This window comes from Protopterus annectens, chromosome 5.part1, assembly GCF_019279795.1.
Source record: "Protopterus annectens isolate FY-2018-M chromosome 5.part1, PAN1.0, whole genome shotgun sequence".
In the NCBI taxonomy this organism is placed as follows: domain Eukaryota; kingdom Metazoa; phylum Chordata; order Ceratodontiformes; family Protopteridae; genus Protopterus; species Protopterus annectens.
In genome coordinates, this window is record NC_056736.1 from 286,273,765 (window position 1) to 286,291,897 (window position 18,133).

Consider the following 18,133-nt stretch of genomic DNA (forward strand, 5'->3'; position numbering starts at 1 on the left):
CTAGAAAATCTTATGCTGACAAATGGAAAAGATTCTGTGCCTGGAATCAATCTCGAGGGATAAGCACAGCAGTGCCCAACATTCCTCAAATTTTACAATGCTTAACTGAGATGCTTCACAAGGGCCTGTCCTTTTCCATAAAAATCCATGCTTCAGCCATTTCAGCTCATTACAACATAGAACCTCCCCTCTACTTTCATCCTCTGCTAAAGCAGTATCTCAGAGGGGCCAAAAACTTAAGACCACCCAGGAGAGCTCCAACCCCTGCCTGGGACCTCAATTTTGTATTGGAAAAACTCACTCTCCCTCCTTTCGAGCCAGCTGCTATTGCAGACTTAAAATTTCTCTCCTGGAAAACAGCTTTCCCTTTTAGCAGTCACTTCAGCTAGAAGGATTTCCGAGTTATAGGCTGTTATGGCAGTGGAGCCTTTCATCATTTTTCATGCAGACAGGGTATCTCTCAGGACCAATCCATCCTTCATGCCTAAAGTGGTATCCAGTGTGGCTCTTAATCAGACCATACATTTGCCAACTTTCTTTCCCAATCCGCAGAACAAGGGGGAGCGGATTCTGCATTCATTGGATGTACACAGACAACTGAGATTTCACTTAAACAGGACAAAATCTCAAAGAAAATCTGAACAACTGCTGGTGGCATTTGCTGCAAGGGCAGAGGGAAAGGCTTTTTCAAAGCAAACCATTTCCAAATGGATAAGCCATTGTATTCGTTTCTGCTATATGCACCATGGAAAAACTATCCCCCAGGGGATCAGATCCCATTCCACCAGGGCTGCATCTGCTTCTACAGCCTTTCTCAGAGGTGTTCCTACCAGGGACATTCTAGAAGCTGCTACCTGGAGCTCAGTTCATACGTTCACCAAACATTACCATTTACCACTTTTCTCTAAATCCAGAGCTAGCTTTGCCACTACTGTCCTGCAGGGCCTTATAGCTGGTCCTAATGCTGTATAATTCCCTCCACTCAGCCATAGCTTTGGGAATCTACCCAAATGTAATGACTGCAACAGTGAAACACGAAGAACATAGTACACTTGTGTGTACACTTACCATAAATGTAGATGTTCGAGTGTATTCACTGTTGCAGTCCTGGTTACCTTCCCTCCAGCCCCCTATTTTTCTTTGGCTATACCTCTACTTTCTTTCACTATGCTTAAAAGCCCTTTTGGTGTATTTGCTTTTGGGATTGGAGGTATATTTTTTGCGTTTTTAATTTTATTTGCTCCCCATTTGGGGAGCACCTGACATCTGGGGCAAGAAAAACTGATGTAATGGCATCGGCTGCATGGAGGAAGGGACAGCAACCGATGCAGGACCCAAGGCTTTGTTAATCAGGCCGACTGAGGGGCAACCTGCCAACAGATTACCCAAATGTAATGACTGCAACAGTGAATACACTCGACATCTACATTTATGGTAAGTGTACACAACTGTACATTCTCCCTGGTAATAGTTTAGGGCGAGGGCAATTACCAGAGACTTCCTCACACACTAGACCTGCTCACATTGACTCCAGGGTGGCTGGGTGCACCATGATTTGGAAAAACTTCATTTGACAGCCTGGATGATTCAGTCTTGATTCTGTTTAGGTGCTTATTTCATGAGGATGATGCAGGAGGTGTTAAAGGAGTCCAGAAAACCTGCTACTAGAAAACTTTGTGTTTACAAATGTACGAGGTTTTCTCAGTGGTGCCTAAATGGAAACAGAGGGTCCATTGAGGTTAATATACCTCTGGTCTTGAAATACTTGTATGAGCTACTTCATAATGGCTTATCATGTATGTCCATTTAGGTGCGTTTATCAGCCATCTTTGTCTGCAAATAGATCCTCCTCTTTCTTCTGTTTTGTTAAAACAGTTCATGAAAGGACTATTGCATGTGAGGCACAATCGCAAGAAAATTCCTCCTTCATGGGATACAAATTATGTTCTTGAGACTACCTTGGCAAGCGCAATCCAGGCAAGGTAAAGGCACTTTTCCCCAGGGTCTTTTCCTTCTTGGTGGCATACTGGAAAGCAGTGAACTCGAAGTATTCTCAAGGCACCAACTTGGCCATTGTCCATACCTTTACAAAGCACTACAAACTGGATGCTTTTTCTAGATCCAGAACAGGCTTCAAGAGGACCGATCTCCAGGGGTTTCTGGACCTTCATCAGTTCTACCACCAGATCTGGTAAACCTTTGGGTATCTACCCATGTGCCAGTAAGGCAGTGTGTTTGGTGAACATAGTACAGTTGCACAAGTTCTACTTTCCTATAACTGTTTATTCATAGAAAGCACTGCCTTACTTGGCAGTACCCTCCAACTCTCGCCATTTTGTTGGATGTATATAGTTAGATGTTGGAGTTTCTGTTGTGTTTTGGTTCGTCAACTTTTTTTGATGGGTGCATGAGCTGTTTGGTTTGTAACAGTAGGTGCTCAAAAAGCTAATTTCCATCTGCAGTTCCTGGTAGATCCTAGAAACTGAACGATTCCTGTCTGTGAGTATGAAGGACTGTCATGGTCCTGCCAGGTGATTGGTCCTTCGCCCTCACAGACAAGTAGTGGGAAGAGTTCTCAACTTTGTCAAACTGTCAGTGGGAGGGTAGAAAGGAAGTACTACCAGTATGCCAGCAAGGCAGTGTGTTTTACTTATCCGAAACGGTAGGTGTTAATAGAAATCATACAGCTGTACTTTACTGTCCTTTTCCCCACCATAGTTAAATGCTAACTCGTATTGATAGCATGATGGCAGGACCATTATTTCTAAAACCTCTGTAAGGTAACTTTAAGCTCCTGTTGTCTGCTTTTCCTTAGATCTAGTGTACCCGTGCAGGCTGCTACACATACATATTTATTTGGTGTGTCCTTTTATTTGTTACTGTTTAAGGTTTAAATTAACACTTGCATGGATTTAACTTTTTCAATAAACTTTTATTTTAAGGGATCCAAGCTACCATTGTTTTTCATTTGAGTGCTTAATATTATTGGTAGCTGTCCTTGACTGATTCTTGGTTGAAGAATATGTACATGCATACCTTTGTTTGCTTTCAGCTTGATTTGCAACATTGCATGGTTATGCAGTACAAAGACACAGTCCATCTAGCTTCTGCCAGAGAACAGTATCACTCTATTAGATCCCATATCTTCCCACAAGATGAAAACATTTACCATATTTTCCTTGCTCCTCCCCTCCCTGGGTGATCACACCCATGATCGAGGGTTATGAGGTAAATCTGGTCGATTGGAGTGTAGTCTGGTGCAATAACCCTTATGCCTCAAGACTGTTTAATTAAACTTCTAATAAAAACTGAGGGACTTATGAATAGTTAGAAAGTGTGCATACTTACTAAAGAAGAATGGAAGAAGTGCCTTCATGTACATCTTGCCAGAAGGGAGTGCATTTTTAACCAAAATGGTTTCCGCTTTGTGGAAATGCGACAAGAAGATATTTTATAATGGCTTCCCCCATACGTTCTTTAATGAATATGGTTTGGACACCAGTTGCATCACTGCTAAATTAGTATTTTCATCCCATCCATTTAATTAAAAAAAAAAAAAAATCGCACCATCATATTAGTAACAGACATATAACATTTAGAATGTTGTTTTAGTTTAAGTGCCACATGTGTACCAATATAGGCATATCCCCAATAAGTCATTTGTGTAGAAAATATTTTCAGTTAATACCTTTTTTTGAGGAGCGGTGCTGGTGCCTCCCTTTAAACCCTTCTTAGGTAGTTCCTACAGATAAAGAAGTAATTTTAGATCACTGTTCAGAACATTATAAATATTGTTAACAAAAAATACAGTCTGTAGGGATATGGTTGAGTGGACGTCAGTGTGACAGCATAATTGACAATATCTTTTGGGGTGTTTTCAATGATGTACACAAATTTCATGTTATGCCATCTGTTTTAGAGGTAGTGTACCAAAATAAACCCACTTCATGAGCTAGGCTACTGGACAGTGATGCTGTTGTAAAGTATTTGGAGTCTAGTTGTTGCAGTACCTGTAGTTAATATTGAGTGCCCTGTTTCAAAACTTAGTCATGCTAGTTTTTTTGTTGTTGTTGTTTTTATATGGGGAAAGGTACTTGTCCTGATGATTGCTTCTGGGATTTATAAAAACTTGGCTATTAGATATTTTTTAGTCCTATCTTTTTTGCTGCCTTAGTAGCTTCCCACATTAAATGGGTACAAAGTAACATTTCTGGCTTTTATTTTTGTGATTTTAGATTTAAAAGTAGTTTATTATCCTTAAAACACTGAAGGCAAGGATTCTGAAATGCTTTACAATCCAGGTACATTATGAGTAGGCTACAGCAACTGTGAGCAGGTTGTCTTATAAGGTTCCCTTTGGACTTGAAATAAAAAAAAAGGGGGTTGGGGTAGGTATCACTGAGCAGGGGTTCATTTTCTTGTACAAAATTCTATTGTGTTCTTCCTGCTTGCTTTATTTTCTAAAGGCTCTGACTATAGGTTCAGGGCTGGAATATGAGATTGGCTAGTAACGCTCTGGCTGCATTTGCAGTTGTATAAAAATGTCTTATTTTAGCTACCTTTTGGGTTCGGATATTAGCCATGGTGCTGAAGGTGCCACACAAAGAGGGTGTGAATAAGTAGCAAAAGATGGACAAAACAAGCTTACATATCTTTGGGAGGATGCAGTACTGATAGCAGAGGCTGGGTGTTGCAGCAGGGTTACACGATGGGCAGAGGACAAGCATCCACTCAGGTGAGTTTGCATAGTGTATCTGAGGCTGCATGCAAAACCTCAGTTGTGTAGCCTGCTGGATAGTAGAAGGGGCATTTGAAAGTTTGTGAATGATGTTACTATCAGCAAGTATGTGTAGCTTTTCACTCAGGGACATAGGTGTCATCCTTTTCTTGGTTATCTGCTAGTCTGATTGGCTACTGATCCGAGGGTATGCAGGAACCCTCAGATGGAAGGGGAAGAAGTAATTCCTCCAGTTAACTGGCTAATCAATTTGAGTGAGGAAATGGTTAAAAAAATGTATTTTAAGAGCAATATTTTTCATATGGTGTTTTATGCTATGAAGAATCGCTTTGTGGTATGCTGTGCATTTAGTGAAGTTTCTGTTTTTGAGGAAAGCTGTAATCCTCCCCTTGCTGCCTGCATTTACCAGGCCACATTTCTGCTTTGGCCCATTTGTTTCTCTTAAGCCCTAATAGCATATGGCACTAGGAGAAAGGAGGTAAGAGTTGGGGTCACAGCCATTGTCCAGTGGAGGGTTAGAATTTATATATTTTTAATGCCTTTAGTCTTCTTTACCTTGTTGACTTGAAAGCACAGGTCAGTGCCTGCTTTTCTGGGCACATTATAGTTGTGTGGTACCCCACATTGCAATTCTGGCTAGAGTCCTTGCTCTGTCCTTGGTAGCTAAAACTTCCCAAGAGTTTCTAGTTGCAAGTGCTGCAGGTCCATGGCCTTCTGTTTAGATAGACCTCTTGTGCCAGGATTGTGGTAGCATCCTTCCCTGGAATGTGTGAGTTGGCATTGACTGCTTACTCCCATCCTTCCCCAGCCATCTCTTCCTTTACTGTGGCTGCTCATCAGGCCCAGGTTGTGTGGAGCATAATCTGGGCCAGAACCTAAGCACATCATATCTGGCTGCACTGGAATTATAACATGTTTGTGATGGTTTGATGGTCTGACTCCTCTGACTTCCTTGTTGTGCTTTATTTTTCTTTTTGCATGTTGTTGTGCAGATTGTTTGCATTTTTTCGTAGACTACAGTTGTAGTAGTTGTCCTTATTGTGTGAATGTTTCCTTCCACTGAAACTGGTTCTTTCCAGTTGCTCATCTTGGTAAACAAATATAAAAAACCCAGACAAATGTTTCTATTTTTCTTTAATAAAATTGACTGGAGCTGTCTCTTTCCAGAATGACAAAAAACAACAGCTGGAAGGAAAGTTACAAGATGTTCGTTTTCGTCTTTCAAGTCAGCGTCATGAAATTGAAACCACTAATAAGTCCAGAGAACTGAGAATCGCAGAAATTACCAATCTTCAACAGCAACTTCAGGTACTTGAGTATTATTTGCAGTATGGTTTTAGCATTTTTATTAATATTAGCTGTCTGTGGAATAGTTTTATTTGTAATTGCTTTTTCATATTGTAGAATTGCAGAATATCTTTCTACATTATTTTTACCATGTACGATGTGGACATCCTACAAAAGGGCCTCACTGAGACAGATGCCTGGTGTCAAAGCCATGGCCTCAAGCTCACTGCCAAAAAGTGCATTGTCATCCCCTTTGGTAAAAACTCTGTACCCGTGAACTACAACATAGGCAGTAGTATACTTAACACCGAAAGTGTGATACGAGACCTTGGGACACAGGTGGACAGTAGTCTCTCCTTTGATAATCACATTGCCACAGTAGTCAGGAAATCCTTCTACGTGGCACACCTCATCTCAAAAGGTTTCTCATCCAGAAAAAAAGAGGTCATTGTTCCCCTCTATTCATCACTCATTAGACCCATTATAGAGTACAACGCTCCTTTTGATATGTACCTCACAAGACATCTACAACAACTGGAAAGGCCATAGAAATACCTCACAAAGAGGATTACCGGCCTCAAACAGATGGCCTATGCAGACCATCTCAAAAAACTCCAGCTTTACTCCGTCACATATCCCCTACTCACCGGTGATCTCTGCCTAACATACAAAGCTATGTCAAACCCAGAGCTGTTGGACATGCTCCACATAAAGAAATCCCAATTCCTCCGAGCTACATGCTCTAGGGACCTAAACCTTGTCATCACAATAAACAGAACATGCAGGAGGGATAGATTCCTGTCCCAGAGACTTCCTGTACTCTGGAATAAACTACCTATCTATATCAAACAAAGCTCCTCATTAGCACTCTTCAAGAAAAATCTTGACGATTGGATGGGAAATAGGAAATTCACCCCAGGGAATAACCTCTGTGGCTCTGCTCGACAGTGGCACAGGAAAATAATTTTCTTGGGTAGCAAAAGCCAGGGTACCTTTTTGGCTGGGCTTGTATAGGCCCCAGGGCCGATAGCCTAGTACCTACCTATGAACCATGTATTTAATAAGGAAGTTTGTTACCCATTTCTGTATCTAATGAACTGAATGTGTTGTAGAGATTATGTGGTCTCACATAATTTTAAATACTTTTGTCTCTACCATGTTTATTTTGTATTTTCTTATTTTGTTACTGTGGAATTAGTGTCTTTTCATGCATTACATCAGCATGCCGTGTGTCAAGTACATGGTCATATGGGTGCTGACTTGCTGAGGTGATGTCCGACCTTGTAGTGCTACTTTATGGTTGTTTAACCCATTGACTGTTGGTCTCTATTGGCAGCCTTAGTGTGATATCCTTTTCTATATATTCCCATGTGCAGTTGTTAAAACTCTTGCTGAGCATACAGTTATCATGGGTAGTTCCGGTGCCTTTTTGTGTGTGGTCCTATACTTTTATTCTACGGGTCTTTCCTTTGATGGACTTTTGAGTCTCTCACAGAAGAGACTATCTCCAGAGCCTCACATCTATCTTCTCACCGTCTTTAAGCTTAAATTGAGCAGACATGGCCGAAGGAAGATAATTTGCTAAGATTAATGCTCGGATGCTTTCTGACGGCACAATTAGCAATTTGCAGAGAGTAACTGCTTTATGCAAGACTGCATGTTGCTTTGTCTGTACATAGAGTTGAGTTCAGTAAAAGGCTTGATATTCACCTTGCATCTTTCAACCTGCAGTGCTTCTGTTAGAAGTTATGATTGATACTGAATACAGTATTCAGAGAATTCATTAAGTTAAGATTTTACAGTTGCCACATGAAATTTTGTCTACTAAAATGTATGCTATCATTTCCTTGACTGTTCCTAACTGGAAGATGCTCATGCTAATTATCAGTGCTGATAATGATTAGTGCTGCAGTATGATTACTTACCCAGAGGTTACTACAGCTTGACTTCAACTTTCCTGGTCTACCTGAATGTACTATAAGAAGAGAAAATAAGTAAAATAACTAAAGGGTTAACTTAAGTGTCAGTGCTAGGATCTTTGCCTTTTTCCCCACTCGTTCAAGTCTGCCACAAGAACTCCTATACATCAACTGCACTCATTATGCAGAGGCCACAAAAAGTTCTAGCAGGTTAAACACTCACCTTCAAATTGATTTTGCTCAAATCCGTTAGTCAACATAACAATATCCTCAGCAGTGCTATTTTGAAACAATTTTTTCAAAGTAAGCCACAAAACATAGATTCAGGTTGCGTACCCTTTACAATAACTGAAATACAAAGATTTCAGGTAACAGGTTAATCTTTACCCATGTGTAGAAACTGCAGGAAGACAAATTCTAAGGCAGCTCAAGGTAGCCTATAGACTCTCTTACCTACTAACAGCAGAAGCAAGTACCTCCTTAGCCAATAAAAGTCCACACCTAGAGTGCTAAACTGCCAGCAGAATACTACCACATTCCAACAGAATGTAAAATAGGATTGTATATAGACTTGTACTACAGTGGGAGCTGACGTTGTACATATAATTATAAGCTACTAATTGAAAGCAGTTCTCCACCCTTCAGGATAACACTTGTTAGCAGTACATATTACAGCTTGAGGACACAACAACCAGTAGTTCGGCAGAGCAGAATACACTCAGTCAGCATCAGAAAGATACTTCCATAAAGTAGTCCCTGTGGAATGGAGCACCTTAACAGACATATTACATAAGGCCAGCAATCTCGTATACTAAAGAAACTGCTAAAAGAACACCTTACAAACAAATGCAAGTGGAACTACTTTAGGGGATACAGGATATACCTACACAAGTAACAAGTGTCTGTGTTTGGTATGCAGCCAGTTCTGTCATTAATGTGCATTCACTAATGCACAGTCATACTAATCTTATCCGTGTTAATTTATCTGTGTAAGTATACATGTTCTTCATGGTCACTGTTGCAGTCATCACATTTGGGTTATCTGCTTGCAGTAGCCCTCAGTCGGCCTGATTATCAAAGTCTTGGGTCCTGTGTCAGTTGCTGTCTCATCTTCCATGACATCAGGTAGTCAGGGGTTTAAAGCATGCAGCCGACGCCATTACATCAGTCTTTCTTGCCGTGTGGTGCTCAAAGCAGAAGCAGTTCGCAAATGCCGGTCGGCCAACTCCTGAAATTTTCGTTTTTGAGTTTCAGAACCTAAGTCTTCAACTAAAGCTAAGTACCCCGTTGGAGAAACTTTTTCTTGCTCTAAACCGATGTCAGTAAAAATCAATAATTGTATTTCTTGTGGAAAGCAAATACCTCATAAAGATTTTCATTCGTACTGTATTCCTTGCCTACGCCCTGACCATGACATACCTCGCTGTCAGATTTGTGCCTTATTTAAACAACAAATTATTCATCATCGGTATATTTACGCTTCTAAATATTTTGGTACTCTGTTCAGTTATCCAGATATGTCTTCGGTAAGCCATCCGACTAACGACATTCCGAAAAAACGCAAAGATAAAGACAGAGACAGGCCGCCTAGGTCCAAAGCTGCAGATGACGCTTCTCCTAAGCTGTTCGCCGGTACTCAGTGAGGTGCTTTCACAGCCCCTGATACCCACAATTTCAGATTTGCAGGCCTCTACTGAGACCCATTCGGAGTCCAATATGCTGCGAGATGCTTCAGCTGTGGAACCTGCGGATGTCTATGCCTTAGATGGGTCCAGAGCTGCTGTGCAGGCAACGGCTTCTGAGGGTGTATTCAGGCCTACTGACTTGCATATTAAACAGATGCCATCTTCTTCTTTAAGGCCTAAAACTCGAACCATGCCTAGAAAACCGATGCCCAGACCGCATGGTCAGGCCTCTATGCCTAAAAAAAAAATTGATAAGAATGGCTGAAGACCTTATTACTTTAATCAGGGGAAACCAGCCTTCCCCCTCTAAGAGACCTAGGACTGAATTTGCTTATGATATTCTGATCATGATTCTGAAATTTTTGTTTCCTCTGATGACCAGGATTTACCCTTGTCTACCTATGAGGATTCTGATGCAGAGGACTCTATTCCCTCTGCTTCCCCTCCAGAGGATTTCTCTTTTGGTGAAACTTTGCATACTCTTAGGGAGCATTTTCACTGGGAAAGCCAGGAGTACTCTGATTCTAAAAAGAGGCTTAGGGTTTTCTTACTCCTGCCCCAACACAGGCCTTTAGCTATCCCCCCTGTACTAGACATTGTTGATGATGCCTTTTCGGAATCTAGCTTGGCCCATGCCTCTCTACCTCCTGCTCCCAGAAAACCTGATAGATATTACAGGGTTCCTGACTCTCACAAGTTCCTTTTCAAAAATCCTACTGCGGATCCTGAGACCATTTCACAGGGACCCAAGGGCATTAAGGCAAATACTGCCAAAAATCCTACCCCCTCTGATAGAGATTCCAGGGTGCTGGATAAGATGGGGTAAGAAGATATACACTTCTGCAACCTTGGCCATTAGGGCCTTAAACTGCCAGTTTCATATGTTAAAGTATCAGCAGCATATTACTGAATTGCTTAAACAGACAATGATGTTGATTCCTGACTGTGCTGAAAATAAGGATTTACAGGAGTTAATGCATTATATTGAACAAGTTGGAAAACATATACTTTGCAATGTGGTTTTGATTCACTAGAGGCATCTTGCAGGGCTGCTGTCACTGGGTCTGTACTTAGAAGGCATGCTTGGCTTAAGGAGAAATCTTTGCCAGATCATGTTAAAGCTAAATTGCCTGTTTGGAAACCGTCTGTTTGGAAAAAAGCAGAAGTAGTACTTAAAAAGATGGAGGAAAAAGCTAAATCTTTGCTAACTGTTACAGATTTCCTACAAGTACAGCCTCCAAGATTTAGTAGGCATTGGCCCTATAAGAATTGGTCCTTTTCTGCCTCTACCTGGCCTTCAGTCCAAACCCTGAACCAGCAGAACACCCAGGCTTCAGTCCCAGGGTATGCACAGGACTAAACAGTGGGAGGCTCCCACTTCAAATCAGGGAGTAGTAAGACTCCCCCCTATGGTAAACTGTCTCAATGACTTAACTTTAAAACCTTCAAGCCCTTCTCAACTGACTGCTCCTTTAGGGGGAAAAATTACTCTGCAGGCAAAAAAAAAAACTGGGAACTCATTATCCAGGACAAATGGGTTTTAAATATTGTTTCCCAAGGATACAGATTTCACTTCCACACATTACCAACCCTAAACGGTTGGCCAGATCTACCCCCAAGTCAGTGGGCAGAGACTCAAAAGCAAGTACTCTCTCTCTCTTAAGTATAAGGGCTATTCAAACTTTACCAGAAGAGGAAAAAGGGCAAGGTTTCTGCTCAAGACTTTTCCTGGTACCCAGAAAAGACAACTCATGGCGTCCTATCCTGGACCTTTCTATCCTAAACACCTTTTTGGTGATCCCAAAATTCAAGATGCTTAACTCTTCACCATTTGCTTCCTATGCTAGGCAAGGATGCCTGGTTGGCAACACTGGATTTAAAGGAAGCCTACCTGCACATCCCAATCAGGGAATCTTGCAGACGATACCTACACTTCAAAGCAGGCTACATGCACTATCAGTTCTCTGCACTGCCCTTTGGCTTATCTACTGCACCCAGGGTATTCACAAAGTGCCTAGCTCCAGTCATTGCATTTTGCAGGCAAAGAAATATTCAAATATACCCATACCTGGACGATTGTCTAATTTAGGCAGAAAGCCAAGACATACTTTTGAATCATCTGGCATTTGTACAAAAGGTGCTAACTTGTCTGGGGTACACCATAAATAAAAATAAATCACATATTGTACCCTGTCAACAAATTATATTCCTGGGAGCAAGCTTAAACACAACTTCCCAGATGCCTTTCCTTATGCCAGAGAAACAGATTCATTTGACAACTTACTTCAAACTAATGGCCACAAAAACCCTGCTATCTGCAAGGCAAATACTGCAAGCCTTGGGATTCATGGCCTCCCGCATTCTCCTAATTCCATATGCAAGACTGCATATGAGGAAACTACAATGGTATCTAAAAAGCCTATAGTGTCAACATTCTCAGGATCTAGAAGCAATGATTCCTATCATACCTTGCCCTACAGTTAGAGTTCTTTTGGTGGGCAGAGGCCTACTGCCAAAACAAGGGACTCCCATTAGCTCTACCCCCTGCCACCCAAACCCTAACAGACACCGCATCAGACTATCCATGGGGGGCTCACCTGGCAGGGAAGTGCATTCATGGCAAATGGCACCCAAGTCAAATGCACCTGCATATCAATCAAAAATAAATGTTAGCTGTAATGAATGCACTGACAGCCTTCAAGGACCACATTCTTCCAGGACAATTAATGATAGACGGACAACACCACTGTTATGTGGTACGTAAACAAGCAGGGGGGGTACCCATTCATACCCCCTCTGCACACTAGCCATGGCTCTGTGGAACACAGCCTTGAGCTACCAAATGCATCTACAGGCTCAATTCCTGCCAGGAAAACTAAATACACTGACAAACGAACTAAGCAGAAATGTCATGGATCCACATGAGTGGAAACTGAAACCAAGGATTTTCAACATGTTGATAAACAAATGGGGGAGCCCAGATATTGACCTGTTTGCCTCCCCCCAGAACTGCCAATTGGACAAATTCTGCACAAGGACTCCCCACAAACAAGCTTGGAAAGTGGATGCCCTGTCCTTCGACTGGAAAAATCTATCAGTTTATGCCTTTCCTCCTCTGCCTCTCCTCTCCAAAGTGCTACTAAAGATCAAACAGGACAAACCAAGGACGATACTGATTGTACCAGACTGGCCACGCCAACACTGGTACCCCCTCTTGCGCAGTGTGTCAATGCTGGCTCCATGGCACCTGCCTCAGACCCCTACCCTGCTGTCCCAGCAAGAGAGCAAGATTCTGCTTCCTCAGCTTCAAACCCTGAACCTGGCAGCCTGGCTAATTACCTAATTTCTCCGTTACCATCCCTCAGTAAACAAGTGTTGGATGTCATTTTGGAGGCAAGGAGGCCTAGTACTAGAAAATCTTATGCTGAAAAATGGCAAAGATTCTGTTCCTGGAACCAAACTCAAGGGATTGGCACAGCAGAGCCCAATTTACCTCAGATTCTTTAATACTTAACTGAGATGCTTCACAAGGGCCTTTCTTTTTCCTCCATCAAAATCACCATCAAAATTCATGCCTCAGCCATTTCAGCTCATTACAACACAGAACCACTCCTCTTCTCTCATCCACTGCTCAAGCAGTTCTTCAGAGGGGCCAAAAACTTGAGACCACCCAGGAGAGCCCCAACTCCAGCCTGGGACCTTAACTTTGTATTGGAAAAACTCACTCTACCTCCTTTTGAGCCAGTTGCAAGTGCAGGGTTAAAATTCCTTTCTTGGAAAACAGCCTTCCTTTTAGCAATGACTTCAGCAAGAAGGGTATCTGAATTACAGGCCCTTATGTCAGTGGAGCCTTTCATCATCTTTCATGCGGACAAGGTGTTCCTCAGGACCAATCCCTCCTTCATGCCCAAGGTAGTATCCAGTGTGGCTCTTAATCAGTCCATTCATTTGCCAACCGTCTTTTCTAATCCACAGAACAAAGGGGAACGGATACTGCACTCCTTAGATGTGCACAGACAACTTAGATTTTACTTGGACAGGACTAAACTTCAAAGGAAATCTGAACAACTGCTAGTGGCATTTGCTGCAGGGGCAGAGGGGAAGGCCATTTCAAAGCAAATAATTTCTAAATGGATAGGCCATTGCATTCATTTCTGCTGAAAGCACCATGGAAAACCCTATCCCACAGGGGATAAGACCACACTCAACCAGTGCTGCATCTACCTCTACAGCCTTTCTCAGAGGTGTCCTTACCAGGGACATCCTAGAAGCGGCTACCTGGAGTTCTGTACATACTTTCACCAAGCATTACCATTTGCCAGTTTTCTCTAAATCCAGAGCTGGCTTTGCCACTGCAGTCTTGCAGGGCCTTATAGGTGGTCCTAATGCTATAAGTTCCTTCTCCCATCCTTAGCTTTGGGAATCTTTCCAAATGTGATGACTGCAACAGTGAAACATGAAGAACATAGTGCAGTCGTGTACACTTAACATAAATGTAGATGTTCAAGTGTATTCACTGTTGCAGTCCTGGTTACCCTCCCTCCAGCCCCCTGACTTCTTTTGGCTATACTTCTATTCTCCTTTACTATGCTTAAAAGGTTTTTGGTATATTTGCTTTTTTGTTGGAGGTATAACCTTGCATATATATATTTAATTGCTTCCCATTGGGGGGAATGGGCACCTGACATCTGGGGCAAGAAAAACTGATGTAATGGCATCGGCTGCATGCTTTATATCCTCGACTACCTGACGTCATGGAAGATGAGACAGCAAATGACGCAGGACCCAAGACTTTGATAATCAGGCCGACTGAGGGCTACTGCAAGCAGATAAACCCATATGTGTTGACTGCAACAGTGAATACACTCGAACATCTACATTTATGGTAAGTGTACACAACTGTACTTTTCTTCTGCTACTGCTGGGGTAATAAAATTGTAATTAAATTTGAATGCGGGCTAAAACATTTTTTTAGGATTCTATAATACTTTATGCCAAATGTAGACAAATGATTTGTTATGAACTTATTATAATTGTCTCTGCCATCTGGCCTGGGTCATGGCTGAAAAAAAAATGGTCTTCTGGCTAGTTCACACACCCAGTTAACAATATTAAATAATCAATTTGTGTGAAGTCCTTTTTCAGTAGGCCTTCCAGAATCTGAAAGAAGACCTCCAAAAGTGGAAATGTGTTGACCAAAGTTCAAGATAGTACAGAGATTCTCTGAAAAAAAAGTATAGCTTCTCCAGAACTCATCAGTTTTTCCCAAGGTAACTGGATAGGGAACAGAAAATACATCCCTGGGATTCCATTTGTATCCCTGCTGGACTGGGGCATCGGGTGCTGACTTGGCTAAACATGGGCTAAACCCTTGGCTGGCTAAACATGGGCTAAACTCTTGGCTAGGCTTATAAGGGCCTCAGTACCAATAGTCTATTAACTTTATATGATTCTATAAGAAAGAGCTCTGGTTAGGCACTACGCATTCTTGGGACTAATCCAGATTTTACATCTCAAAGAGGACTTAAAACTCTTCTTAAGAAGTCCAGACATTCTGTTCTTTTTTTCCTTCTCTTTCTTGGTTCCAAAGAGGCTGGAAGATTCCCCTATTTTGGACTGCAAAGATCTTATCAAACACATCCATTATGTGAAACTGTACATGATAGATCTGCATGCAGTTGTGTTTCTTTTGCTGTTTGTTGCCTGATCCATATCACAGAGCATTTTGCGATGCATCATCGCCCAGAGTTTGTACAGACATTTCTTGGGTAAACTGTGTGTGTGTATGCATGCATGTTAGGGGGTGTTACTCAGTACGCTGTCTTGCCAACTGAACTCTCCTCTGCACCCATAGTTTTTACCATGGTGTTAACTTTGGGTGGCAGTGGCCTTGCCAGAAGGCTTAAGGATAAAAGCTGGCCAGCTTCCAAAGCACCTTCCACACACCCAAACTATTACTGAGCTTGAGCTGAGCTGACTAAAAATCAGGATTGGGTGTCAAGCTCTTCAGAGCTTTCCTGCTGCTGAAGAGAGCACTCTTCTGCGGGTTTACAAAATCAATGGTCTGTTAATGCTGTTCGATTGCTGGGCAGATAAGTTCCCTTAAGAGAGAGGAGAACAAAAACTTCACTTTACTTTTTATAGGTTCATAGATAAATGCTAGGCTAGCTCCCCTTCCGGGACATTTTAAGCCTAGCCAGTTTCCCTTTTAGTGTTCAAATGTTAGATTGGCTGTACTCATCCCGTGGTGAATGATTGTATATTAGCCCTAATGAGAAAAACTGGAATCATACCATAGATAATTGGAAGGGACCCATGCATGGGATAAAGCACTTAGGAGATTTTTTTGTCCATTACATAGGGGTAGGTCCAAATTGTGCTTGAATGGGGACAGGTATGAACTTTGTTTTACATGGATGGGGAGACTGCTCTCGAGCAGTTGTATCCTCTGCTAGACATACCTGTCCTCACAAATCATTCTATTGATGTTGCAACAGAGGTTTAGATCCCAAGACAGGGTATTTCTGGTGCCATTTGACTTTGCTGATGTGCAGTAAATCTGTCAGTATTGGGCCACAGGATGTCTTGCATGCTTGACAAGGATCACCTCTTAGCAGTCTGCATGGTATCGAGTATAGTGACAGGGCTTTAGTTGGTCCATGTAGGACATATTGTATAAGCCTTGTATCCTTCTTAGTAAGGTTTCTCTGTGGGATTCCAGTTGCATATGTCTGGACAAATACATGCCAAAGGGGGGCATGATACTTTAATTGGCTTATTGAGAGCTGAGTAAAGGGAGACAGTGACATCCCTAGATCTAAACAATATCCCTTTATCTGTAAGCTGTTCGATATAGAAGGACTTTCGTATGACAATAGACCCATGTTAGTCAAAGGTTAGGTTACTGTCCATACAAGTTCACAAATCACAAACAAACTAGGTCAGCTCTTAGTGGTGAATTGTCAGTGTAGTAGTTTCCTGGAGTAGAGGACTCCCCAAAGGATACAGAAATGCATTTTTTTTGCCTTTAGTTTCAGTCCATGATTTTGCTTCTATTTGTTTGGGACAAACCTTCTTGCAAGATGACCAAGTCATATGACCAAGTCATTTGGGGATTCAATGACTACTCATAGCTAGCAGTCATTTGTAAATTTGGTGAGTCAGAGTCCTTTAGTATTGGCTTTTACCTCAGAGTAGTAAATGCCAATCAGGAGAGTTCCCCGCACTGAACTCTGGGGTACTCCACTGGTGACTGGTCTGTTTGTGGAGGAAACTTTTATTTTGATTTCATGCGTCCTTTTTGTAAGCCAGTTAGTAATCCAGTGGGTGGCATAGGTGTTTATTTCCAGTTTTTATTTAGCTTTTCTATTATGACTGAGTGGGGGATTATGTGAAAAGCTTTTGGCTAGGTCAAGGTGTATGGTGTGCCTTTTTGCATTCACCCATTGCTTTGGTGACCTTTTCAAAAGTTCACCAGGTTGAGTAAGTATTATCTGCCCTTGAGGAGTCCAAAAAGATGGGTCCAATGTTTGGAGGTTTCTATGTTCTTATTTATTGCTTCCATGATAAGTCTTTCTGTAGCTTTGCATATGAAGCTAGTCAGAATTATGGGTCTGTAATTACTTGGGTCAGTAGAAGGTCCTCCCTTATGCAGGGAGTGACTGTAGCGGTTCTCCATCTGCTTAGGTACAAAACTTGTGTGGAGGCTGGGGTTGAAAACATCATTCACAATCAGTTCAGCTCATTTTTATATTTGTGAATACAAATGTAACTAAAAAAAGGCCTTGTGAGTGTCTTTGTCTTTGGCTTTGGCTTGGGTAGCTGTTTTAGCCTCAAACTTTGCTTTGGTGGATTTTTATTAAGCACCTGAGTTGGTTGTTAATTTCAGTGGCTAGGGCTCTGTCATTCTGGGAATTACTGCTGTTACTTTTGGTCATATTTTTTCCCTGTATTGTTTTTTAGAGCTTTTTGATTATATGATTCTACCATGTGACCTTATTTCTGGGGGGTTGCCATGTGCTTGTTTCTACAGGGCACAGCTGCATTTGTGGAGCTGTTTGTGCGCTGGTATAGTGGTTGCAGTCATTTCTGCATATAGAGTGGAGTTAACTGTTTTTTTTTTAGACACCTTTATTGAATTATCACTTGTGATGTAGGCAAATTTATATAAAAGTAATCAAACTGTATTAACAAGTTCACATTTACAAACATACCTCATATATATTGCTGTATATCGTATAACATAAGCAACATTACATAAATTGACTTTTTTGTAAACAAGAAATAGCTTTATTAAATCATCACTTACGACATAGGCAGTCATACATTTATAGAAATGAAAACAACCAGACTGAGAGAATCCTAGCTGCAAGCATTTTACATCACAAACCTTACTGACACATTCCCAGTTGCAAACATTATACATCAATTATAATCTACCCAGTCATTTTCAGTTAAACATTACATAGCTCATTTAAGTCCTGCCTTCTTTTAAACCTTTCTTC

The 18,133-nt window shown here is 41.6% G+C and overlaps 1 protein-coding gene across 1 annotated transcript in view; it reads left to right on the forward strand.

Annotated features, from left to right (window-relative positions):
- ITSN1 (intersectin 1) overlaps positions 1 to 18,133 on the forward strand; it is a 2,682,533-nt gene that overhangs the window by 628,253 nt on the left and 2,036,147 nt on the right. Inside the window, exon 11 of the mRNA XM_044072770.1 lies at positions 5,906 to 6,046. Within this exon, the coding sequence (XP_043928705.1) occupies positions 5,906 to 6,046 (141 nt within the window). The remainder of the gene's footprint in view (positions 1 to 5,905; positions 6,047 to 18,133) is intronic.